The sequence below is a fragment of the Toxoplasma gondii genome, chromosome IV (genome assembly GCF_000006565.2).
Source record: "Toxoplasma gondii ME49 chromosome IV, whole genome shotgun sequence".
In the NCBI taxonomy this organism is placed as follows: domain Eukaryota; phylum Apicomplexa; class Conoidasida; order Eucoccidiorida; family Sarcocystidae; genus Toxoplasma; species Toxoplasma gondii.
The window spans coordinates 1,164,331-1,190,031 of NC_031471.1; the positions used below are offsets into that span (position 1 = coordinate 1,164,331).

Sequence of the window (25,701 nt, forward strand, 5' to 3'; positions counted from 1 at the left end):
GATTCTTGGTGTTTGTGTTTCCTCGAATATAAGTGATCCAGAGGTTGGTAACTGCATCTCTAATCGACCATTTGCTGGCTCGTGGTACGTTTTGCCGTTTGGTAGTACATGCGAGTAAGGCACCTCCGCAGCTTCAGGCTACAGCTATTTTCGCGACCTCTCTAAGGCAGTGGGGTTAAACTCGCTGCAGCATCGCAGCTTGGAAATTCATAGAAAGCCTTCAGGTTTCGAAGGCGAAGCAAATCCAACGACACTCACGGATCTGACTCCGAAAGGCGGACTGACCGGCGGCCCGTCAAACGCTTCACCGCAGTATTCACATCTAACTTACTGCCTCTCTTGAATCGCAAAAAAGCTACCGCATGCTCATACATTCAAGCATAACGGTTTCCGTAGACGTAGCTCCACAGTGAAACAGGAGTTTCCTTTCACCTGTGCCGCAGCGCCAGCACTCCACAACGGCTGGCTCGTAGTATCGCATTGCAGTTCATTTACGTTCGTTTCAGTTTTATGAAAGTGACGACAATAAGTCTACAGCTTTCACTTCTTGTTACGGGAGCTACGACTTCTTTACAGCAGTTAACTCTTCAAGTCACGTCTGAGAGCACTCAGTCGTTCACGAAAGCGTTTCTTCGGGGACCTACGGGCCTACACCGCAGCCCCGTGACGAACGTCTCCCCCTATACTGCGAAAAAGTGGGGCTCTCCTGCTATGCAAAGAAAATTCCATGTTACAGCTAGACTGTCCCTAGATGGAGAGTTTATCGCCAAGTCCACACCCGATATATGTGGGGACTATGTCGTATCTCCTGTTGTGTGGAAGTTCAATTTCGAGAAGGGCGCCCAAGATTAAAGAAAGAAGCTGTTTCATGCGTCATGTTTCTTGGTAACACTGGACACGGGAAATTGGACGAAATCACACTTGTCCCCTAGTAATCAAGGAACTTCTACGTGGACGACAGAAATAAATAAAAGTGCGTTCGCTAACTCCCCTGTCATTCGACCCCACGTTTCAGCTCCATCGCGGATGCTTTTCTTCAGCAGGAGGGAAAAGGTGGATGATCTGGACGGTTATGTCATCAACAGAATGACCGTCCTGCTCTAACCAGCGCTTCCACGCTTCACGACTAAGTTCTTGGGCAGCTTCGTCGGCCTGCAGCCACAGGACAAGCACGGGCGTCACACAGGGTGACGGCTGCGTATTAACACAGCTTCCTGGAGAAGGCGAACGTGGTTCACGGTAGGCCAAAGATCACGCACCGACATCTCAAATTCAGAACATACCTGATATATGCTATAGCGGCTGACTATATCAACCACTTCATCTGGAGTCATAAACTCCCACACCCCGTCCGTGCACATGATCACAACTTCGTCCCGATCCTCTAGCAGATCGATGTCTGAAATATCCGGTTCGGAAGTCACCCCGGCGCAGTGACCCATGGAGTCGCCTATGGATCTGCGCACAAGGAACAGACAAATTCGGTCAACAGAACATTCAGCTTGAATTACTTCACACACACAAAGGAATGGAACGAACGAAGAAACCATGCCTTGCGTGACTGGGCTCTTACCGTGACATGGCAAGCCCTGGATAGTTCTTGCCTTTCAGAAACACACGGTGGGGTATATGGCCGGTTGGACGTCGAACTTCTCCACCATGTCGTTCTATTCGAGCTCGCTCCACTGGATCATCTGGTTTGTGATCTTTCGTCACGCAGTCGGCAACAAGTCTCCCCTGGTGGTTCCGCCTGGCCAAAACAACCCTGGAATCTCCCACGTGCGCCAAGAAAAGTTTGCGCTCTTGTCGTCGATGCAGAACGACAGACGCCGTTGACCCACTTGAGGCACTGTCGAACTTTTGCGCCTCAGAAGCGTCTGTTAACATAGAATTCACTTCAACAAATGCACGGTGGAGTGCCACCCTCGGCTCACTCGTAATCATGTATTCGTGAATGATATTCGGTAGGTGCCACTGGACAAAGTTTGCCACCAAGTGACCTCCAGGGCCGTGCCCGTCAAACACTCCATACAGCCCCCATTCATCGCACTGATATGCAAAAAAGTCATCCTGATTAAAGAAGCCCTTCTTCAGACCCTTTCTACAGGATGTTGCAATCCCTAACTCCACAAACAGGGTTGCAGACATTTCCCCGTTCAAGAAGAGGCGAGCTTTCTCCTGATACGGACGCTCCTTCTTGCTAGTGAGCTTTCCAGCAGCTGCAGCACGACGAGATTCATGATGAAAACCTTGCTTTTGATGTCTTCGGCTGGGACCGCCATCCGAAACGCGATTTTCCTTTAGTGAGAGCGCCGATCGGGCTGAAGACGACCGAATTCTGTCATGGGAGTCTTCGCTTCCGAATGGAGCCTTTCCCGATGACCTACCTGCCGTCAAAACGAGTACTTCGGTGTCAGCTACAGCCCGGGCTATCTTCCCCTTCACCGAAGGAGATGTTAATTCTTGACAAGCGACTTCAACTGAGTCCCTGAGCGAATTCCGTGATTCAACTGGCGATGACATCACGCTGGTGTTTACAACTGTGCTTGCCCCACATTTCTCTGCCATCCCTGTCGTCACGTGCGACAACTGCTGGTCAGGGTTCTTCGAGCCGGGTTCGTTGCAAATGCCCACAAAATCTCCTGTTTGACCACTGCAAGGCCACCCCGCGGGAGGCGTTTCCCACCCAGTTTCGCTTTTGACTTTCTCAGCTGGCACGCAGAGACGGGAATCATGGTTGAGCGTGTGACTACCGTCCCACTCTGTCGTACCATACTTCTGAGTGGATGCGCTCGATCGTTTTGTCAATGAAGCAAGAACACGAGCAGCACCTGGGACATAAAACGACCGGCGGATTTGCAGATGCGGCATTGAGAGCACTGCAGGATGGTTTTCCAAACGACGGCACGATTTTCTGCCAAGCCTGAGAAACAGATGAAGAGAAGGAAAGATAGTGCACCCTCCTTGTTATCACGCACTGTGCACAACACGTACGCATTGTACCAGCTGTGTGGTTACCAGCACAGCTCAATCTCACAAAACAGATCTATACCGGAGACACTTGCACAACATCCGACTCCATAAACGACCACGCGCGAGCATCCCTATGTGCCAGTTGTAACGGAGTCGCAGGATTTTGAAACCCAGAACCGCTTGTCAGAGACAGGGAAAATGCTGTCCCTACCACCATGGTAACCATCAGGCCAGTAGCGTGACCAGCTGCGAACACTCAATAATGATGGTCCCGCCTTGCATGTCACTTCAGGGGGGCGCCCCGGACATGAGGAATAATGAGGCTTAATTAGCCATATCAATCGACCAAAACTTGAACAGCCCAGGAATCTGAAATCCGGCAACGATTACCACCGGAAATGCCTCGTTTCAGAGCTGCCGTTTCGTTTGCCACGCACATGCCACCAGTCACATCACACCCGGTGACGCGGAGGATGACACGTCCAATCGGTCTCTTCCGGAAAAGGAAATCCACGCAGCATGTCATCTGATACCTGGTGCTGGATCCGGCGTTATTCTTTATTTCCCCCGGAGCTAGTTGGCCAAACACGAGATAGGGTGGTAGCAGTTGAACTCACAGACGCCGGACCAAAACACATCAGGGCATCCGAAAATCCTTCAGCGACGTAAAGCAACAACCAACAAACCCTCACACATCGTATATCAAAGAAAAACGAAAACGAACATGCGGCAGGAACATGGCGGTTCACCCAATTGCCACTGCGCCGGAGGTTCCGCATGCATCGCAGCCAGCAAGGACCAGTGGTCCCATGCTCCGGTGAAGAGAGAAAGCCAATGGACCGGCTGGTGCGTAGAGCGCCTATATACCTCGCCTGATGCACACTTGTTGCAACGGGTGATTCTACCGTGGTGCTAGCCACCCGTTGTGGACTACTGACAGTCAAAAGGCGCATTTTCCCCTAGTGGAAAAGCACACACGTTTTTCTGGAGAGTGCCGCACCCATTCTAGTGATGCTGCTTAGCTGAACGGCGATATTGTGCAAGCAGTGGTCGAACCAAACCCTTCGTCCAAAGGTTCGCTGAAGTGTTGATCCTGCAGTAGTGTACGTACCGCCGCAGCGTTTCCTAGCCAGTCACAGCCGCATGCGAAAATGACTAGGTCGGAGCCTTGTGGATGGCACAATCCTAGACGTTTCGGTTCACCGGCGAACTGAACAATCCTTTCGCTGAGAATCTGCGAACAAACAGCCCTGATGGCAGTACCTACGCTAAAAAGGGTTCTCCCCTGGGGGGTGTGCTTTGCCCTACTTCTATACGCAGCACTTGCTGAAGCGGGTTTTCAGTTTCCCGACCTCACCACTCACCCCATCAAGCAACACGCGATTCCAGTAGAAGAATTCTTTCCTGTCAACCGGTAAGCGACTATAAGTTTGCCTTTGCTACATTCATTAGTACGCCTAACTCCCTTCAGCCCCGGAGAGATTGACCAAGGTGTAGCAAAGAGAAGTAAACCGAGTTCTACCAGCAGAGGGACAGGAGATGCAGCTGGCCGCGATGGTGAAGCAGCGGCTCCGACACGTTCGCCATTCATTCAGTTGCCAACAATGCGGGGTTTTGTTTATTTGTTTTCGGCAATCTGCTTCATCCTCTCTCTCCGTGGACTGAGCACTCCAGAGACCGCGAAGAGAGGAAACATCCTGGGGTAAGGAAACACTAGAGGTCTACGAGGCCGAAGCATTGAGCGTAACTGTTGTGTGGTACAGCATGACAGGCATGGGTGCAGCCATTCTTATAACGTTTTCAACAGAGGGTTTCGGGGGCCACTACGCAGCTTTCTTCTTGACGGTAGCTCCACCAGCAATCGTCGGCGTCTACATCGCGCAGTCTGTTAGCATGGTGCAAATGCCCCAACTAGTGGCATTGTTCCACAGTTTTGTTGGTTTTGCCGCTGTGCTGGTACGCGCTTTCGAGTGAACTTGCCGATGACACAGGGTGACTACTGTTTCAATAGGTCGGTATTTCAAGCTTCCATGCAGGTCTTGGAGAAAGTGGGACAAATGCAACGCGTGCCGTGGAAACCGCTGTTGGAGAGTTCGTAGCGGCAGTCACATTCACTGGTTCCCGTGAGTTCCATTCTCTCGGTCTGCCTTTCAGCTCATGAACAAAATACTTCACAGTGGTTGCAGCCGCTAAGCTCCACGAACTTATGGACCCCAAGTCACTGAAAATCCCCGGTAGACATGCGATAAATGCCATGACTGTGGCGGCAGTTGCTGTCGTAGGGATCACCTTCTGCGCCACCGCAGACACCACAACAAAAATTATTTGCTTGTGAGTGGGGCAACACGTAACAGAAATACTTTTTACAGTCGAATTGCAAATTTTCGCAGGTACACGCTAATAACTTTGAGCCTCTGGCTTGGCTTCCATCTAGTGGCTTCCATTGGCGGTGCCGATATGCCAGTGGTGATCAGCATGTTGAACTCTTACTCGGGATTCGCGACTGCAGCGAGGTGAACTGTCATGCCAACACTCTTCGAAGTGAACAAAACCGAAATGAATCATGCCTCAGTGGTTTTATGTTGGATAATAATCTACTGATCATCGCGGGATCCCTCATTGGATCGTCAGGCGCAATATTGTCGTATATCATGTGGTGAGTGACAAGTCGTTTTTTGAACATCAAGAGAGTTTCACTGCAATCGCATTGGCAGCCGTGGGATGAACCGTGACTTATGGAGTGTAGTTCTGGGAGGCTGGGAAGACGCCCCTGCAGAAGGAGTACCGGGAGTCGAGGGTGTCGTCCGAGAAATCAGCCCTGACTCGGTGAGGCCCAAGAGCGAACAGGCTGTGCTTGTCCATTCGTAACAGTCTAATTCGTCAGGTGGCAGAAGAGGTTCTCCTCGCGAAGAAAGTGCTCATCGTCCCGGGATACGGCATGGCAGTCAGTCGATGCCAATCCGATGTAGCGGATATTGCACAGGTAACACTGGTTACAGGCTACGGGGGCAGCAGCGACCTACACATGGCGTTATAGATCCTCGCATCACGAGGTGTGGAGGTTGAATTCGGTATCCATCCAGTCGCGGGTCGAATGCCAGGTAGGACTCTGGCAGCGTTCGGACATGGACAAGCGACACGAGAAATTCTCTTCCAGGCCACATGAACGTCCTACTTGCTGAAGCAAATGTGTCCTACCGCAGCGTGAAAGAAATGTCAGAAGTTAACAAACAAATGCTGGAGTACGATGTCGTTATTGTTGTTGGGGCGAACGACACTGTAAATCCAGCCTCATTGGAGCCCGGCACAAAAATATACGGAATGCCAGTGATCGAGGTCTGGAAGGCCAAGCGGGTTATCGTCCTGAAACGGTCACTTGCACCTGGTTATGCCGCAATCGACAACCCTTTGTTCTTTCTCGACAATACGAGGATGCTTTTCGGAAATGCGAAAGATACAACGACAGCGATATTTGCTTGTCTGAGCCAGGTGAGTGACGAGTAGTAGAGCATGAAGACAATTACTAGCCAAATAAACATTTCAGCGAGCTGCGTTTGTTGGAAAAAGCGCCGTGTTCCTTGACCTGGAGGGGGGTGCACGAGCTCTAGAGGAAGGCCGCCGCGAGACACCGCCCACCACTTGGCCAAGCCCCAAAAGAACTGTCGGTGTCCTGAAGGATTCCAACGGACGCGGAACCCCACTAGTGTCGTTGGCGCCACGCTTCGTGAAGAGACTTCGGAAACAGGCTTTCAGGTGCTCTCCATTGACTGTGCGGCAGATCCTCGTTACGATTGAGAATCTTCTTCGTTCAGGGTCATTGTCGAAAGCGGAGCTGGAGCGGAAGCAAACTTCTCAGATGACGATTATGTGGTAAGCGGCCATTTGCTTACTCATTCACTGCAGTAAGCATTTGTCGGGTCTAAACTGCAGAAAGCGGGAGCGGAGATAATGCCAAACGCTGATACAGTGATCAGCAGGAGCGATGTAATCCTGAAGGTCTCTGTTCCTTCTGAAGAGCTTATACGCCGAATCCCACGTGGCAAAATTCTTATCAGCCATGTCTTCCCAGGACAGTACGTCACTGTTCGAATTGTCCGATGGAGAGAAACATTAACACACGAAACCACTCAGGAACGCACCGCTGCTGGAGTTAATGGCTTCTCAAGGATTGACGGGTAAGTGCCATCTTGTTGCAACAATCTCAAAGTTGCCCATATCCGTGTTCAGCGCTTGCCGTTGATGAAGTGCCAAGAATCACGAGAGCTCAAAACGTCGATGTCAAGTAAGAGCACCACCACATAGTTACTTACTGTGTACTTTGTACGCAATAGTCCTCTTCAGATCCTCGATGCAGGGACTGCAGGTGAAACACCGCACTGTGCGGTTACCTCCAGCATGTGGTAGCCAACATATTTTGGATTGCTTTAGGGTTATAGGGCAGTGCTTGAGGCGTTCAATGCTCTCCCTCGACTAAGCAAAACGTCTATCACTGCCGCTGGTGAGTTTCGCAGCAAGAGTCGTATTCAGAATGGCATGAGAAGAACATGTTATCAGGTCGGGTTGACGCTGCCAGAGTTTTAGTGCTAGGCGCCGGTGTTGCGGGGCTTCAAGCAATATCGACTGCCCATGGTCTTCAAGCTGAAGTCTTCGCTTACGACGTTCGAGCAGCGACTCGAGAAGAAGTTGAATCGTGCGGCGGGACTTTTCTTTCAGTAGAACTAGTCAGCGAAACAGTTTGTAATGCGCTCATGTGGCCTTCGAAACATGCTGCACTGTCAGGAGGAGGAGGGAGAAGTCGAGGGCGGCTACGCGAGGGAGATGGGTGAAGCATATGAAATGGCGCAAAAACAGATGCTTTCTCGTGTCGTACCCAACGTTGATGTCATAATATGTACAGCAGCGATCCATGGGAAGCCATCGCCGAAGCTTATTTCGAATGATATGCTTGCAACAATGCGACCAGGATCGGTTGTTATTGACCTTGCGACGGAGTTTGGCGATCGAAGAAGCAACTGGGGAGGAAATGTCGAAGGCTCCCCCACCGATGGGGAAACACAGATTCATGGCGTTACTATTATTGGAAGGAGCCGTATAGAGACACAAATGTAAGGTAACTTTTAACCTAAGGGCTGCGAATAGTTTGCAGGCGGCTTTGCTGTTAGGCCAACACAAGCATCAGAACTGTTTTCCATGAACATGTCAAACCTGCTGGAGGAGCTTGGTGGCGGAGAGAACTTCCGTATCGATCTGACCAATGAGGTCATCAAGGGACTGTGCTGCGTTCACGAAGGAAGTGAGCCTGCAAGCCGACATCACCCGCGTTACGTCAAAGATGAACAATGTCACATCCGGCAGGAGTTTCGTGGGCTCCGCCTGAGCCTCTGCCCCGCCGCCCACCTACACCATCACCGCGTTCATCACCACGGCTAGTGCCCCCGAAGGAAGTGTCCTTACTTGACCAGCTGGTGACGTCAGATGCGTTCTTCGCGATGTCCCTCGTATGCACCGCAGCATTTGCGGGACTCCTAGGCGGTTAGACACTATGGCATCAACCCTCCTGTTTCACAAAATCATTGTGGTGATCCTAGTTACTCTGAAAGCCTTGGAGCTACAGCAGTTCACCCTGCTTGCGCTGTCCCTGATAGTGGGGTACTACAGGTAAATGCCATGGTTCTGCGTCGCATTGCGAGACGGTCTGACACATTCCATTACTCTTTGATCAGTGTCTGGTCCGTGACACCAGCCCTTCACACTCCTCTGATGAGCGTCACGAATGCGGTTAGCAACAACCGGTGTCTTCGTCTTAGTGGTCTCCCACCTATCATAACTTGTGCAGCTGTCTGGAGTCATCATCATCGGGTCAATGCTGGGTGAGTTCTCCAGAAACCATCTTCTATCTTTTACTTGAACTGGCGGACTGGTGCAGAATACGGACCATCTGCAACCAGCGCATCCGCCATATGCGCCCTCTGCGCGACGTTCTTCTCTTCACTCAACATAGCAGGTAGGTCTCAAGTAGCCTACATGTTGCAGTAGGTCTTCGCGTATGGCTTATCAATCGCCTCAGGAGGATTTTATGTCACTCAGCGCATGATGCAAATGTTCCAAATAGCATAAAACAGTTTTTTCCATTTGTGTGATCAAATTTTGCGGAAGGCCCTCCACTGAAGTAGGGACTGGCACGAGGGATAACGCATAGCTGTCGCTTGCGTGGTGACGCCAAAACGTGGAGCAGAATGCGTCAAAAGCAAACTGGCTGCAGCTACTATCCGAAGGAGTACAGTGAACCCTTACAGCGGTGCGCAGCGCATACAGAATGCTCTGAACTCCTGTACATGATGACATAGATGTGCCTCGTGCACCGAGGATATTTGTAGGCACGTGCAGCGTAGACATGCAACAACGCGGGCGTACTCGTCTGCAGTACAGTTGGCACGAATAGCCTTGATTAACAACACGCTCTCATTTTCCAGATGAAGCCTGTTGAAGCAACACACGCACGATGCACCGAACAGTGACTCGACGGTTTGACAAACTGTGTCGAGCTGAAATCGTGTGGAGAGATCGGCGTCTACGATGTCAGGACGGAACTCACCTCTGTGTCTCTGTTAGCCGCTCGGCGTTGCCGTCTGTGCCAACAATCTTGAATAGTTGATGGTCGCAACAATCTACCGCCGGAGAGACAAATGTGATATAGATCATTACAAGCCGGCAAAGCACTTCCGGTACGTAGGAAACGGAGTGCACACCCAACTCGACGAACAGCTGCCGAATCAGGGCGATACCTGAAAAACCAGAAAAAGCAAGATGACTAAGCGTAAGACCACAACGACTAGAGTGCAGTTGATACGCACAGTGCTCTTAGCGGCACTCGCTATACTTGCCTTCAATGATTGCAACCGGCGTTAGTGATTCAACTCCTCGTAGACCGATTTTTATTAAATCCTTAGCGATGTATATCGCAGCAACCCCTGCTCGTTTGACAACACTTCGGAAGTGCCGCATAAAACTTGCGAGACACGGAGGCTCCTGCCCCAGGGTGACTATACACATGTTCGTTAGAAACTGCAGTCTACACGGAGACAGAAACACAGACACAGATTAATTCCAGGAGTTGCTGTGCATATCGCAGAAAATTCTGCTTGCATTCCGCTGCTCTTCGCATGTGGACGACCACTTACTCCGCAAGAAAATATGACTCTGTGGGGTCCGGAAAAAGGACCTTTAAAGCAGATACCACTGCTGACATGTAATCCTCCACACAGGTGGGTATTTCGTTACAGATAGGAAAGCCATCGTGGATAGCCTGCACCAGGAAGAAAACACAGGGAGTATGCTGTTAGGTTTACCTCTCAACCCTACCCCCAGCACTCCACCGACGGAAATACCAACGACAAGCGTCAACGTACCCGCAGCAAGGGAGATTGGAATGCCAACGCATCTGAACACACACACAGACACACTAATCTTTGACCCCAAGAAAGCAGTCTGAAGTTACACCACGGCAACTACCGGGCTTGGCGAAACACGCTGGGATACACCGCCCCCATACAAGGGACGCCCCTGATCTTACCACTGCATGCAGAATAGGTGCTCACCTGAGGGTGACAGGAGTGAGCTGGCAATAGACAAGCATGTCCATCCTAGACGACGAACACTTGCTGGGCAGGAAGAAGTCAAAAGGACAAGGAAAAGCCGATTTAATGTATCGCATGTTTCGTATCACACACACGGAAAAAACTTAGGTGATACTAGATTTGAAAGGCTTACGTTGTGGTATGTCAACAAGGCGCAGGAGAACTGGAATTGTTAGTCTTGAGTAATCAGTGGCTTCATGCTCCTGAAAACCGGAAGCGGCACAGAGTAAACGCTTGGCCATTACCGACAACAAAGCACACTCACGTGCCGCTACTCCACCCTGCTCACGGTTTACAACCGACTTACCGCCAAAGAAAGTAGGAGGCCGTGAAAGACACGGGCAACCATGAAGCATAGAAGCATTGCACCTGTATCTCCAAGGTGGCTAGCAAAGTCCCAGGTTGCTTTTCTAGCATTCTGTATTGACGCATAGTCTCCCTTAGTACGGCAAAATGCGGTCGCGTGCTGCGGCACGTTCTCGTCAGCCAAGCCATCTGGAAGGCATTTGATTCCTATGTATACATATAACATTCAGCAAATTGATGAAACACTTGATGTCAGCACACACGCTCCTGATTATCACCGCCTGTGACAATGAAGATCATAGGTGGCTAGTTTACACCATTTCCTTACAGGAGTGAGACAGTCAATAACCATGGAATTTCTGTGATCTTTCGTCCAAAAGACATTCACCTGAAATTTTGTCCCGAAAAGAGTCTGGGCTAGTCTCTGCTTGAGCCGCTGCCACGTCCACAGCGAGTTCGAGGGAAAGCATTTGCCGCCGGTATGGATTCTTAGATCCGTCAAAAGCTCGAGGCAGCTGCTTGCAGCTCAGGAGCAGAGAGCAAGTCCGACAGATTAAACGCGTACGATTGCCTTCTGACAGAAACTGCTGATGAGTCATCGTTGGGAATGAGGGAGAGACGGAGGGATTCACCGCCTTGCGCAGAACCTGAAGGATTTCTACAGGCAAAACATGACAGATCGCACGGACACCGTATCCCTTAAACATAAAGAAAACAAGTGCGACCGTCCGTTTGTCACTAAATCAGTCTCTGTGGTTTCAGCAGCCTACCAGCACCGAGAGTTGTCACTCTTGGACTCCGCCACGCATCGGCCAGAGGAAAGTCATCTTGTGCCGGTGGTGCAGATTCACTAAATCCTAGTGATTGAAGTGGAATCATCAGTGCCTGCAGTCCATATACAGACGTTCTCGCGCAGGCAGTCCTGCAAGAGGCAAGAATGTGTTATCACCTCTACGAAATTCGTAGCCGCATGCTGCTCACCCATGCAGGAACAGTTTTCCAGCAAAGAGAGACACGCAGACATTTAAACGTCGAGTCGGCATCAAACAAAGGCAGTCACGTTATAAGCTGACGCACTATACACGTTTTGTGCACAGTCTCAATATCAAATGCATGACCAGAGAAATGGCGAAATTCGTTACGCCATATCCGAATGATACAGGCAGTCATGACTTGCCTCAATCAAGGCGGCTACCCGCAAGGTGGCATCGCGAATCGATCGCTCTGGGTTGATTTGACGTTTGTCCGGCAGTTCCCGTTTGCCAACTCCTCGTTTGGAGGTGCCAGCAACGCTTGCGTCTGCGTCGCCGAACACGAGATCGTATCTTCTCAAGGAAGAGGGCAGGAGACTTTCGTATGACTTCGTTCGGTTGCTTTCTGTTGATGATTTTTCTGATTTCCATTTCATGTTCGTAGGAGTGCAAATGCAAATCACTTTCTCTACGAGATTCGATTCAAACTCTTCGACCGGAGCGTGATAGCGCTCAGCTTCATCCAGAATGACCGTACGAATAAGATCCAAACTAGTAAGCAGCCCTTTCTCGTACAAGCCAATTTGTTCCTTCAAAAGTTTCAATGAAGCTGTATCTCCCGCATTCACGCAAGACGGCGAGCTTAACAAGCACCGTGAAGGTTCTCCGGGTGGCGGCCGAGCAGAAGCGGCGACAAAGTGTGCAATGCTGCATATAAGGGATGGGAGACGGGTGAAGAGGAGACAGACAGCGATTCGGCGCCTCCCACGCCACTCCCACTTTTCACCCGTTTCGTCAGCTGACTGAACGCCACCGTCGTTTGCTGGTCGCGACACGCCGGACTTGCTCGACGAAGAGGCTCCACGCCAAACAGGAGACAGACGCTTGTCCAAGGCGTCCCCGATTTGCTTCAGCATCACAGTGCAAATGTTCATATACTTTCTGGCTCGAAACGGAGACGCTACCACGGCTTCGACGGCAGATAAAAGAGCTGAAAGTAAAACAAGCTCCACACTGACACGGGAAACTAGGGGATCGCGCGAGTGACTACACTCGTGGACTAAGAAAAGTTCGCAACTCTGTATTTCCCCGTCGCGAGGCCGCTGTCTCAACATGGTATGCGCAGCGGGCGGTCACGCTCAACACATATCGTGTCCATCGTCAACGACTTTTCGTTGATACTGGCTGCTTTACTCCTGTGACATCCGAAGGGAAAGAAATAAACACAAAAGTGATTTCTTTCGATTCATGCAAAAAGAATGAGGGAAAAGAGACCTGCATTCACATGTGTACCCACAACATCAGTATACATTTGGGGTGAGTTAGGTCCATAAAGTGAACTCACATTTGTTGCTGAGCTACGTCACACAACTGACGCCTATTTACACATATAGACTCGAATCGCATGCAAACACAGAAGCTCAGTTCGGCCCTGGTTTTGCCCCTTTTCGGCAAGGTTACACGCTCGCGTGCATCTTCGCTGTCTGTGTTTCCCCCATCGCCTGCGATTCTCACCGTCGAGCGCCTGTTCGATGTTGACCAGCTGCGCCAAACCGGCAATGACATCCTCCATAGAATTGTGTAGATCACCTTCGTTCTCTGACACGTCAGAGACGCTCGCGTTTACGCCGTCTCTAGTGACTGGACAGCAAGGCTCTCCGCCTTCTGTTTCCCAGAAAGAACCTATCGCCCTCCAGAGAAGGGAACTCCACGCGAGGCAGGCGTCGTCCAAATCTCTTTCGGACTGCGCGGCAGGCGGAGCGGTGCTGCAACTGTCGAAATGACTGCTCATATGGGCGAGAAACGTCGGAGATAAGACGGCACGTCTCAGTTTCGCTCGGCATATGCGTGTTTCCTTGTCACCGTTGTTGTCTAACGAGGCACTGCCAGAAGGTACCGAAGTACGGGAGAAGCGTGTTGCCCCAACGGGGGCTTTACCCTCAGTGTCCTCATCCTTTCTGTCCTGCGCAGAGACCGCTGTTGTTTCTTCATTGCTAGGAAATCCAAGCGTTTTGGACAAGTGCTGAATGTGAGACTTTAAAAAACTTCCCGAACAAATGGGTACTGACTTGCCGAGCAGCCGAACAAAGACACCAGGTGTGGTCAGCACACATGTGCGAGCTCCTATATTTTCACCAGCCATTTCTTCTCATTATACGTGATTCATTCGGGTGTCTGCTTATTCCCGCCTTTCAACGAAAGCGTTGATATACGACTTGGATATTCGGTCTTGGTATGACCCCACAGAAATGCAGCACACATCTTCCAAGGCATTCAAGAACCAATGCGTAGTGTGCTCCACGACAAAGCGAGGTATAGAGGTTGAAAGTGCCCTCAACTTCCAGAAGGAAACCTAGAAACTTCTGCACATGCAGCAGCTACCGGCCGACATCGGTCTGCACCGCGGAAACTCACACGTCAAAAAAACCCGCCATCGTGGACAGAAGACACAGGAAAGCGCAAGTGCAACTGACTGGCCTGTGAAAAAAAGTTCTTTCGTGTCCTTTTGAGGAAAGGAGCAGCACGGGGATTTTCAGCGCCAAACGCAAGGACGGGTTCGGCCGGGTCCTCTGTACGTCGATTCTCTGTGGGTGCATGCAAACGCATGTGCCAGTCGTCGCAGCAGAAATTGCAAACAGGCCACTGGTTGAGATATTCTGCCTCATTTTTTACGTGCTGTGACAGAGAAGAACTCCGTATATCATTCCTAAAGAGACAATATGACTTGCATAAATACCTGTGGGTCCTCGGTTCTGCATAAACGGCACTACGGAGGAGCGCATGCAGGCTCGCTTCAACTCGAGATCCAATATATTCAATGATGTTAGGGTGTGAATTTTTCCAGATCAGCTCATCTGGTCTCGCCTTCGTTTGAGTCAGTCTGTAGCACATTTGAGTCATCACTTTTGTTCGCGTCTAATAATGCCGTTTTCTTACACTACGCTCCTCTTCCTTTGCGCCATTTCGTGAGAGAAACGACGCAGCAGACCGTGACCCCGGTTTCCTCATCTGGCGCTGCTTCGTCACATGTTCTGCAACTCGACTTCGACTGAGATATTGGTTTGAATAGAAAGAAACGCAACAGTGCTTAGCATACTCTCGAGCGGCGTTTCCTGGAGGGAGTCTATCGTAGACCCCACTTGCTTTGCTTGTCAATCGACTTTGCGTCTCTAGTCGCCGTTCCAGATACCCTCTGTCAACTGTGCTCCTCCAGTTAGGGGTCTTCCGCCAAAAGACATAACAACCCCGCAGTGACTGCCTTTATTTCTGCCGTCGTACTTACCTTGTTCGTTTGCTTCTTTGGTCGTCTACTCTCCCCTGTCCGTTACAAGGCCTGTGACGCGAAATTAATTGACGTGACACCTTGGCTGAACTGTCAAGAAAGATGTCGCCAGTCACCCGCTTATTCTGGCAGCTTTAGTATGTGGAGACTAGTCAGATACTATCTTACGTGCATGAAAGGGCGCCTTGTAGCGGAGGTGTCTCATATCATGTAGCGCCGAGACTTTTCAGCCGCCTACTTGCCTAGTTCGAGAGTCTCGTCTCAGCTGTACGTACACCTGATTTTGTCAAAGATGGGTATCGAAACAATTTCGGCTGTAAGCAGTGTCGACGGCAACACAACGGCTGCTGCGACAGACGGCGAACTTGGGTGTCCGGCACCGGGCTCTGAAAGATCTTTAAAAAAGACTTTTCACCACAGGCCACAACCTTTTGATCGCCAAACGCGGTATGCCCACAGCAAATCGGGGAAGGTGCTGCATAATGCAAATTACTTGCAGCGCCTCCGTGTTGTCGAAGGAGCAGGCCGCACTCCGAGTGTCGAGCCATTCGACAAAATCATTCTTTCTTTCGACTTCTACCAGGATATTCGAGATGAGAAGTGCCGGACAAAAGAGTGTAGCTCTTTGGCTGCATCTCCTGGCGCATCTGTGTCGTCCGATGGCAACGCAACAAATTCGAGCGCCGCCTCGCACACACCAGACAGTGGAGTGGACCACGAGTCCGGTGCGGACAAGACATCACAATCGCAAGCCCTAAACAGCGGACAAGATGCCCTTCCTGCGACGGTAGACAACGTGCAGCAGCCGGACACACACACGGGAGAGAACTCGAGCAATCGTTGTCCTGCGGGTGTACTCGAAGAGGACGCTTCGGCCACCGATTGCTCTGCAAATGCTCGGCCAGATCCACGTGGTGCTGTAGAGCCAGACGATGTGGAAGACTCTGAAGACGAGGACAGCGACGATGAGTTCTCGGTTTCGAGGTTGCGAACAGTTCCGACTTACTTCAATTCTACGGAAGACTACGTTGACACGTTTTTCCCGCTGTTTATTCAAGAAGCGAAACAGTCCATCCACCGGGCAAAGAAGTTGGAAATGAGCAAAGCTGAACGCTTCATCCAGGTGAGTCTCTGGTGGGACCAGAAGGAAATGGCACCATGTGCATGTGCCAGCAGTGTCGCGTATGGTGCATCCTTGATATAACCGGCGACGATCTGTGTATTGTTTCAGAAAGGTTGTCATAGACATCTCTACTGCCGTAGTCGTAACTCCAGGCGAGGTACCCGCATCTTCTTCATCGTTTTTTCCCCTGATACAGCGACAATGTTGGGTGCTTGCCACTTGCTTCAGATTGGCTGGTCTCGCGCTACCGCAGCCAGAGGTGCGTTCAGCCTTACCACACAAGTGTATGATTGTTCCGTTGGGCATGCGTCTTGGGCTTGCAATTTTGGTGCCTTGTGTCTGGCCATAGGTTAACGGTGAGCCTCAAGGAGACTTTATCTATCTCACCCTTGAGCGCGCGCAACTCCTAACTCCACACTCGAGTCACTACTGCCACAACGACCTCGTTTTGCTCTATCTTCCCGAGGATCAGAACCGCCAGGCGGATCTGCCCAGTGTGCCGACGCCGGCTGGAGCTACCGCGTTGGGAAGTTCTGGTCGGGGGGTGCACGAGGAATCGAAGGGCGACGCGTTTGCGCCGGACGTCTTTGGCTCAGCGGACACTTCGGTGATGAAGCCAGAAGACATAGAGTTGCAGCTGGAACAAGGCGGTGAAGGCGACGCGAGTCACGACCTCACAACTGTTCACAAGGTTCACGTGCTCGGCATTGTCCAGCAGTCGGTCCGCAGCACCCTGGTTGTCAAGATTTTGATGCCGGTTCTGTCGCAGCTCGAGGAAACGGGTGGAGCCTCATACGACTCCCAGGAAGAAGGGCCAGAGCAAGCGGACGGAACAGGGAATAAACTACTCGAGCACGAGAAGAAGAGCAAAAAGAGCTGGAACGGCGACGGCATCGATGGTGATGTAGACGAGATCCACAGACGCAAGAAACTCGAGGCACTGCGACGTTCCAGAAAGCAAAAGCGACGGAAGGCCAGACGCGAGAGAATTCTGGCATTGACTGAAGCCTTGAACGATTGGCAAACGCCGTGGCGCGTTTGCAGAGTTATGGGCCTTACTACGCTCCATCGCGAGTTTCAGGTACATAATTACCGACAGCTGGGACGTCTGTATGTTGCCTACCAGGGCATACACAGTCACAACTAGGGTCATGTCAGTGGAGGCGAGTCGCCTCGGGGTTTCGAGAGTTCCCCGAAATAGCTGGAGCGGACGGACTCGCAGCTGTCAACTCTCACTTTAGTTGATGGTCTTTACCTTCGACAAATAGCCGACAAATAGAACGACCACGACGCTGGGAAGCAGTTACAACGCAATTTGCGTGCCCGGCGACAGCTCTGATGATTGAACCTACTCTCTTAGTAACTCCACTCCGTATCTCGATGGTCGCAGCGACTGCATGTGGCTGCGGGGTAGAAAAACGATTCTGGGGCTGGTTAGGTTGTTTTATGTTACCTAACTGTGAAATTGTGCGCACTGCATTGTTGTCAGTGGCCGGGGCTGTAGGTCTTTCGCCCGGATGCTGAGGGAAAAGACGTATCGCCAGCTTGCCTGCGGCTCAGTCACAGCGCATTTGTTTGTAGTGGGCCAGATTCATAAAGGAACCAGGCCTTCAGAATGGGAGTTTCATTGCCTTTTGCTGGTGATACACATATGCGCACAGGGCTTGATGTCGGTTCCCGATCTCCTTATCAAGAAGCAGATTTTGTGCCCGAGCCGAGGAGCTCTGGGGTCGTCGGCTACGCCGCTGAAGAATCCTATGCTGGAAGATTTGACCCCCCAAGACTCTTCCGAGTCACGTACCGGCGGCGCTACGTCTGGTGAAGAAGGTACAGGCAGCTCCCCTTCAACAATGGCGTCGACGGAAGACAAGGCAGAGCAGGTGGGGCGTCCCCAGAGCTCGAATCGGTCACACGGCGAGGAGAGGAGCAGCACCGAAGTGGCAATGGAGAGACTCCGACTGCATTGCTTGCCTGTTTCACGTGGGGATTCTGAAGAGAGTTACTCTTGACGTCCGATCTGAGTTTGTGTGCCCTCCGAGTTTTTTTCTTCTACAAGAGGCAAGTGTGCCTACATCCAATTCGTTTTGCGGCTGTTCCTTTGCAGACGCCTGACGAAGCATTGACTCTGGCGACGTGCCAGCAGTTGTTTATTTCGTCAAAGCTGCGGGAGTCTCTTCACCAGCTGTACAACGCTAGCCAGCTGGATGCCCTCAATGACTGCTTGAAAATTCAAGGCGTCACGCTCATTCAAGGCCCCCCGGGGACAGGGAAGACCACAACCATCATGGCGGTTATTTCTGTCGTCTTGAATGCCCAGATGGAGAGCACCGACGGAAGCACAGTTCGGGTGAACGTTGTGGGTGATGCTTCGGGAACTGACGAAGGGCCGCCGAGCGCTGCCGTTGCGAACCCAGGCGATGGCAGGCTAGTCACCGCAGCGGTGGACGAGACAGAACAGGAAAAGGCTAAACGGCGGGAGACTGCAGAAGTAGAAATCAAGAAGAAACTTGCAGGCGCGCAGCCTTGGCTCTCCTTTGGTAGGTCCGGGTGCTTGCGATGTCGTGTGCGCTGTCCAGAAGGGGAGTTTCACGCGGAAAATGATCTACCTAGGCCGTGTGTCCGGCTCTTACAGGGGCACCTGTGTTCGTGCGGTCCCGTAGCCTTTGAGCGCAAGGCTTTCCTATGCAGTACCTGTCGCTTTCGTCGTTTCTTCAGTGTGGACTAGAGGCGCAAGTGCCAACGGGGTTGGGCAACCGTGGGGTCCCGGTGTCGCTACGATTCAGTGTATTTCATTTTATCTCGTCTTTTACTGGTTGTATCAGAATCGGTTTACATATCTTCTACTTGCATGTAAGTGGTTCTGGCAACCCAGAAGGTAGTGGAACTGAGCTTAAAGTTGCCTTGTGCTGGCGTTTGCACAGCGAGGTAGGACTTCCTGAAAGCGTGTACCTGTCTTTTGCTGGAGTGACTGGGTGCCGTGTAAGCTCGCAACCAGCGATGCATGAATTGGTACCATCCTGCATATGAAAATGACTTCTTTCGACACGTTGTTCTTTGTTTACCGGGTAAAAGTTCTATGTGTTTTCATGACCATCATGCTAAGTGACCAGATACGGGTTCGTCCATGAGGGACGCGATTGCCGCTTTCTGGATTTGCTTCTGCAGGGGAGTACGTTCCATGGATGGACGAGGTAGTTTGCATGACTGAAGACTTGGAAGGCAGCGACGCCCACTGGAGTGCCTCTGCCACAGCGAATGGGGTCAGCGATCCCCAACGTGTTTTCCTCGACAAAGGAAGAAATGCCCTGCTGCCCAAGTAAGCGAAAGGTCTCCGGTTTTCGCGCGCGGTGACACGCCAGAATCGGTTTTCTGCCGGTCGTGACTGGCTGGATGTCAGTCTGAAATTTTCACTTTGATAAATTTCCCTCTGTGTACAGGTTGCTGTCTGAGTCCTAATTTCGCGCGTGGATTGCTTTTTCCAGCAAGGCCGGTCAGAGGCGGCGTGTAGGATCGTCCATGAATCGGCAGTTTCGAACTGTATCTAGGTGAAACGGACCTTAGGTGCACACTTCGGTGCCGAGGCCTGATTTACTCTGTCGTGCATTTCTTTATTTTGCAGCCGGGTGCTCGTCTGTGCTCCTTCGAACGCTGCGATCGACGAAATTTTGAAGCGTCTCGTGGCGGAACCCAGCAAGGGCGGAGGCATTTTCGATTCACAAGGAAAACGCTACACTCCTTCAGTAAGGTTTTCTCATCCGGTCATGGATCGCTGCAGTTGTGCTACAGCTCCGCTTTTTTTACCAGTGCCTTATAATTCTATTCCCTTGCAGAAATTGTCTGGGTGTTTTCTGACGTAGAGGCAGAGGTTCACGGGCCGAGACTTCATCTGGGGGATTAGACATTCTTATATACATCTTTAGTCTGTATCAAGGGCCCCGTAGGTTTGATGTTGTCTCAGGTTCCTCGTATTTCTTATTTATGGTTGTGTGTAATCACACTCGCGCGACAAGTGCATCTGTGCGCTGTTGAATCATCTCGAGAAAAGCTCTCAGGCAGTGGGGGAGAAGCCGAAGCGTGACTCGAAAGAAATAAAGGATGGTGGCGAGAGCCCTGATGTTCACGTCAAGGTACTGTCTTGAAAGAACGGATATTCAGAGGCTTGTGCCACGTTACAGGATGCGCTGGAAAGGTGTTTATAACAGAGCAAACCGTTCTTCAACGGGTGTGGTTCGTTTCATGTATTTGGTGGTCCGTGCAGGTTGTTCGTGTCGGTCCGAACGTCCATCCAGACTTGGTTCACTACAGTCTGGAGTATAAGGCGAACCAGCTAATGAAGGCGAAAGGCGCGACGCATTTCTCTGCACTTGCTGTGAGGTTTCTTGACGTGTTTTTGTGTTTGAAACGGGTTCTTTGGGTCCACTAGGATACATAAAAGATTGCCTATCTCTGTACAGGTGAAGCACTTCAGCTACTACTCGGCAATCTCGTCGAGTTTTTCATTGCCATTCTGGACTGTCGACGGTTTCATCCACGCATTCTGAATACTATAGCACCAACCCATTTGTCATGCTTAGTAACCGTCGATGAATACACACGGGTGCTCGGAGGGACTTTTCTCAACAGTCCGGATGCACCAACGGTGTTTAGTTAATTCGTCCCTCCGTGTGATGAGAGAGCAGTGCCAGTCTCTGATGTCTCGGCCTATTGGGCCTGAAAGAGTGACATTTGCTCAATATTTATTATTTTAGGTGGAATGGCTCAATGGTAGAGCAGACGACTGAACATCCTTAAGTTATCAGTTCAATTACGTCTCTCCACGTTTAAACTAATCATTTCAATATCATGAAATTTAAAGCTCTATTATTTCAATTATAGAATCGTTTCGAATGTAAGTATATAAAATTCAAATTAAAAGTTTTCCTTTTTCACGTTAGTTCTCACGACTTTTTTAAAATTAAATATGAAATTATTTTTATATAATATCAGCAATTGCCACAGCTCCTATAGTACGAGCGCCCACATAGGACACGCTACACATCTTAAATGGTAACGCATTGATATACGTATCGTACAACCACTCAGCTACTTATTGAGAGACACTCTCGAGCCCAAAACCATTACTTTTTAATCTCGAACCCGAGGGCTGGCCCCATGTCTTCAGACTCAGCATTTCTTAGCCGAAATTTCTGTTATCCTGTCTAGTAGCGATGATTCCGGGAGTCCCTGCAGTACGTGCCAGCGCCAGATAATGCTACATTCTGTGCTTGTTTCTTGTATGTGCCATAGGCTATTAAGGCTGAAATTCTACAAGAAAGCCGCATTGTCTGCGCCACACTTTCTGTCTCTGGCTGCCGAGACATAGCCGCCGCCACAGAGGCTTTCGACACTGTCGTTATTGACGAAGCTTCGCAGGTGAGCGACTTGTGTTAGCAGCCGTGTTCTCTCTCTGTTCCATCGGAGGGACTCTTTTCGTCTTTGCGGCTCGTGTTGGGGTACTTTATGCCGTCCCAAGTGAAAATTATAAATGTACACGCAGAGTTGCATTGACGCCACCCCGAGCTACTGATTGCCCGTGTGCAACGAATCTGCAACTCTCTGTGCACGCACACGCCTGCACCGATGAGGGTCCTGTTCCCCTGTAAAGCTTCGTCTCTATTCGTCATCCAGCTTATGTTTAGCAGAAAGAGTAGCTGCTGTTCATAGATATATGTACGCCCGTGCCATTCTTCCCGTTGTGCTCGCGAACGACGGCTGTCTGTGGCGAGTCCGCCAACTGTCGCGCTGGGGTTGTGCATGCAATTCTAATAGAATCATAACTAATTCGCCTGTCAATATAGATGGAGTAAAGACTAACATAGGAGCTGTAAAGACAATAGACTGTGCGCGTGCTCGCCCCTCGTTACTGCTTTTGATTTTTTCTTGCAGGGTGTTGAAATGTCGACCCTTATTCCGTTACGACTCGGCTGTCGGCGTCTCATCCTTGTTGGTGATCCTCGGCAGTTGCCTGCAACGATTTTCTCGCGGGTGGCCATTCAGCATGTAAGCACGTTCACAACATTGTGAAGCATATTTCCAGCTGAATGCAGAGCCTTGGAGGTTGTTTTCAGCACATATATGGACACGGTAGATAAAACAGGCTACGGCGGTCTCCAGTGCTAACAGAATGGTTCAGTTGTGGCGCTTTTTTGAGAGGGTTTTACACTTGGATGTAGAGCCTGCAGGTGCCCTGGTTTCAGGAGGGATCAATACCCGGTCACCAGTCACCGAGCAATATTTTCAGTCTCGCACAGCGTACAATGCTTCCGCAGGCGTTTTCCCATTGCAGAGGTGGACAAGTTGGCTAGGGTCAGTGTCATGGAAGAGCACGAGACGTATAACAGATAGTATATAGGTAAGCATCGCCCTGCCTGCGAGAATTTCTCCTCTCCGGCTGTGCTGCTTTCCCCTTTTTTCAGCGGTATGATCAGTCGCTCTTCCAACGTCTTGAGGCTGCTGGCCATAAGGTTAACATGCTCAGTGTGCAGTATCGCATGCATCCATGCATCAGCAAATTTGCGAGCAGCACCTTCTACCAAAACCAGCTCCAAGATGCCGAGAATATTGTCGGTCTTGTTCGCCCGCCAATCCCGTGGTATTCGATTCCCATTTTCAAGCCCCTGGTGTTCTTCGCCATTAACACGAGCCACACGGTAAGCGCACTAAACCACGACAAACAAGCCACTGTCTTTTTTGATATGTCTATGAAGGTTTATTCAGCCATGTATAGTACATTATCTCAAAGAGAAGCCTCGTTGACTATGAGTGTTTATGCTGTCGTACGTCCTTCGGGAACCGAACAGTTGCCGTCACCCCCAGGTGCGATCGCTGTTGGGCTGTTTGTCCGTGCTTCTGCGCAGGAGGAGAATACGTCTCTCATCAACGTCGATGAAGCGAACTTCGTTTGCCAGTTGGTCGATCTGTTGAAACGCATCGTAAGTAAGGGCAACACTGCCGCACGACATATGGGCAAATTGTCTCGGCTGTCACAGCATGCCGCCACTATTTGCATAAACAGGCTCCGCGGCCTTGAAGAAGACGACTGCTAAGAGTCGTAAACTTCAGAAAATCCGTCTGCCGTTCTCACAAAGTAGCCAGCACAGACGTTCCTGGTGTGTGTGTGTGTGGCTTTATGCTCAGTTTGTTGCTCTAGGTCGAACGGATTGGGAAGGAAAGTTGGCAATTATCAGTCCGTATGCGCAGCAGGTCTCTTTGCTCCGACAGCGCATCAAGGCTCAGCTGAGGATAACCGACAATAAAGCCTGTCCAATCGATGTCAACACAGTTGACGGATTTCAGGTTAGGAACTGAGGCAACAGGAAAGCCGTTACAGAGGCTATGTTATTTTTTGAGGTTATTTGCGGAAAGAAATGTCCGAACAGTCGGTGGAGCTGTCGGCAACAAAACGCAGTGTACTATGGAGGAAAATGTCAGCCAGCTGCTCCCGTTACTACAAGGATGGGACGGTTATGTTTTTCCCACGGACCTTCTTGTTTCGCACTATCTGTTGCCCAAATGACACGGCGACCAGTACAGGCGCCACCGGTTCGTTAGCCTTATGATCGCTGGGAGCGGCAGGGTTTTTCAGAGGTGGCATGTAAAGAGAGGAGAAAGGTGCATGATATGCTCTCTCTTGAAGACAACGCAGTGAAAATCGGAGGTTGACGGCGCGTGACTCGACGTGCACGGGTGAACGCTCTCTGTGCGGATTCGAGCATTCTTTTGTCTGCAGGGACAAGAGAAGGACCTCATCATCTTCTCTGCGGTTCGTGCGCAATACACGAACCCGACAACTGCACAAACGAAACTAAACACGTCAATAGGTTTCTTGGCTGACGAAAGGCGTATCAACGTCGCCTTAACAAGGGGACGGACAAATCTATGGTAAGGGGGCGCGGGAGGCCACTGCTGCCAGCAGCTAAAAACGTGCATGGTTTAACGCTAAACCTGCATTGGGTTCGACCCGTTCGAACTGCGTTGAACTCACTGATCCTTTCAATATCAGAAACAATTTCGCTTGTGGTGTGCTAAAGGGTAGTTCAGCCGTCGTTCATCCATACCCCAGTCTGATAGCAACAGGCATCAAACAATCGGCACGGCGGCAGTGGGGATTTCTGGAGATGGTCATGCAAGGATTCAACAGTGATACTAACGCCAGGGCACACGGAGAGTGTCGGCTTATCAAAGTAGCAAACTGTGTCGAGTGAAACTTGTTCTTACAGGATCGTAGGCAACGGGCGCTTTTTGATGAGCAACCACCATTGGCGGTGCCTGTGGAAGTACACGAAGGAGCTGGGCACCTTGATTTCCATTGAAGAAAAATTCATGAAGACAGAGCTTCTGCTTGCCAAGTGGCTACTAAAGTTCACCAATAAGCACCCGGTGAGGATTTCTGCACCACTGGAAAGATATTTCCGGGGGGCTAGTGCCTGACACTGACTGGTGTAGTCCCGCGTTTGTGCCAAGGGTACAAACCGCTCGTGGCAGGCCAGATGTGATTGGCTATCCCCCGTCTCATCTGAATGTGCCGGTTGAAAACGCTACTTTTGTGTTGCAGCCGGAGAAAAGCATGCTGGACGAACAGGTGCCGTCTTTCTTACCGGCTCTGGAGAAGGACGTCAAGGAGTGCGCGGCAGCCAGAAAGGCAAGAAAAGTTTCCACCGAGGATGTGGCTATAGTCTCTCCAGGGAAAGAGTGACCAACTTCGCTTCAAAGCTCTCTAAAAGCAGTTTTAGTTTTTATTGCGTGTGGCGAACAATCCAACGTAAAAGGCTTGTCGAAGCGTTGCAAGTTCGTGGTGTTGTGTCTCTTCCCTCTCCACGCTTGCCATTCACCGTTTACCGATCGGAAAGAGCAAAGGACCATGAAGTGACAGTCCTCCGAGCAATCTTACCTGTTGAAAGAGGGGAGAAATCCGAGATCGGGCCTTGTTATGGGCACATTACAATTGGCGGTTCCATTCTGACATCCGACTACTCATCATGAGCTGTCTGGTAGCAGAAACACTTTTTGTGGGCAGGCACGTAACTGAAAGCGTTAACTGCTTGTGAAAGTCTTTGTTGCGCTGATACTGTCAGAAATCCACCTTGAGTAACCTTGAGGAAATATAGCCCTGTATCATATCGTTTCCTGCCCCGCTCAAAGCCTTTCACTGTGCAAGGAACACTACTACCTGCTTGCAATAAAATGGTAGGTAACCGCAGTGCCTTCCGTATACTGACGTCCCAACAGTTGTAGTGTCCAAATATTAAGCATTTTTTACCGTTCCGCCGACCCTGCCAAGGGACTTCCGACGTGCTGCATTCCCGTAAACGCGCCTCACACGGGCTCGGTAACATGGCTGGCAAAACGCGGAATCCGACTGGACAGTTT

General features: G+C 50.7%; 5 protein-coding genes and 1 non-coding gene across 6 annotated transcripts; 3 read left to right on the forward strand and 3 right to left on the reverse strand.

Annotated features, from left to right (window-relative positions):
- Positions 1-434: 434 nt before the first annotated feature.
- Positions 435-3,927, reverse strand: TGME49_318660 (PP2C, putative). The gene is made up of 3 exons (XM_018782937.1): positions 1,574-3,927; positions 1,284-1,458; positions 435-1,152 (listed from the first exon to the last, which is right to left on the reverse strand). Exons 1-3 carry the CDS (start codon positions 2,869-2,871, stop codon positions 1,012-1,014), a joined length of 1,614 nt encoding a protein of 537 aa, XP_018638011.1. The 5' UTR covers positions 2,872-3,927; the 3' UTR covers positions 435-1,011.
- A 650-nt stretch (positions 3,928-4,577) lies between these two features.
- Positions 4,578-9,928, forward strand: TGME49_318650 (transhydrogenase; the record flags this gene model as incomplete). The annotated part of the gene is made up of 26 exons (XM_018782936.1): positions 4,578-4,675; positions 4,737-4,929; positions 4,985-5,096; positions 5,151-5,304; positions 5,364-5,486; positions 5,546-5,629; positions 5,688-5,799; positions 5,858-5,956; positions 6,011-6,074; positions 6,131-6,462; positions 6,518-6,726; positions 6,786-6,843; positions 6,904-7,046; positions 7,105-7,148; positions 7,201-7,255; positions 7,315-7,336; positions 7,402-7,471; positions 7,528-7,694; positions 7,753-8,078; positions 8,136-8,266; positions 8,329-8,505; positions 8,562-8,631; positions 8,697-8,751; positions 8,810-8,843; positions 8,900-8,977; positions 9,041-9,928. 26 exons carry the CDS (start codon positions 4,578-4,580, stop codon positions 9,088-9,090), a joined length of 3,060 nt encoding a protein of 1,019 aa, XP_018638010.1. The 3' UTR covers positions 9,091-9,928.
- TGME49_318640 (hypothetical protein) lies at positions 9,264-14,302 on the reverse strand (the record flags this gene model as incomplete). Its single annotated transcript, XM_018782935.1, has 12 exons — positions 13,403-14,302; positions 12,094-12,878; positions 11,687-11,801; positions 11,305-11,574; positions 10,918-11,123; positions 10,744-10,813; positions 10,572-10,634; positions 10,383-10,414; positions 10,155-10,279; positions 9,858-10,045; positions 9,569-9,758; positions 9,264-9,453 (listed from the first exon to the last, which is right to left on the reverse strand). Exons 1-12 carry the CDS (start codon positions 14,028-14,030, stop codon positions 9,264-9,266), a joined length of 2,862 nt encoding a protein of 953 aa, XP_018638009.1. The 5' UTR covers positions 14,031-14,302.
- Positions 14,303-14,305: 3 nt separating this feature from the next.
- TGME49_318632 (hypothetical protein) lies at positions 14,306-15,382 on the reverse strand (the record flags this gene model as incomplete). Its single annotated transcript, XM_018782934.1, has 3 exons — positions 15,171-15,382; positions 14,825-14,919; positions 14,306-14,768 (listed from the first exon to the last, which is right to left on the reverse strand). The coding sequence occupies exons 2-3, from the start codon at positions 14,848-14,850 to the stop codon at positions 14,306-14,308; spliced, it is 489 nt and encodes a 162-aa protein (XP_018638007.1). The 5' UTR covers positions 14,851-14,919; positions 15,171-15,382.
- Positions 14,577-25,701, forward strand: TGME49_318620 (RNA-directed RNA polymerase). The gene is made up of 15 exons (XM_018782933.1): positions 14,577-16,293; positions 16,643-17,374; positions 17,955-18,173; positions 18,398-18,830; positions 19,459-19,609; positions 19,913-20,033; positions 20,552-20,662; positions 21,580-21,705; positions 22,219-22,332; positions 22,749-22,982; positions 23,190-23,264; positions 23,470-23,628; positions 24,062-24,213; positions 24,552-24,711; positions 24,887-25,701. The coding sequence occupies exons 1-15, from the start codon at positions 15,463-15,465 to the stop codon at positions 25,025-25,027; spliced, it is 3,759 nt and encodes a 1,252-aa protein (XP_018638008.1). The 5' UTR covers positions 14,577-15,462; the 3' UTR covers positions 25,028-25,701.
- TGME49_318615 lies at positions 21,042-21,112 on the forward strand. The gene has a single exon. It is a non-coding gene; the product is annotated as a tRNA-Phe (tRNA).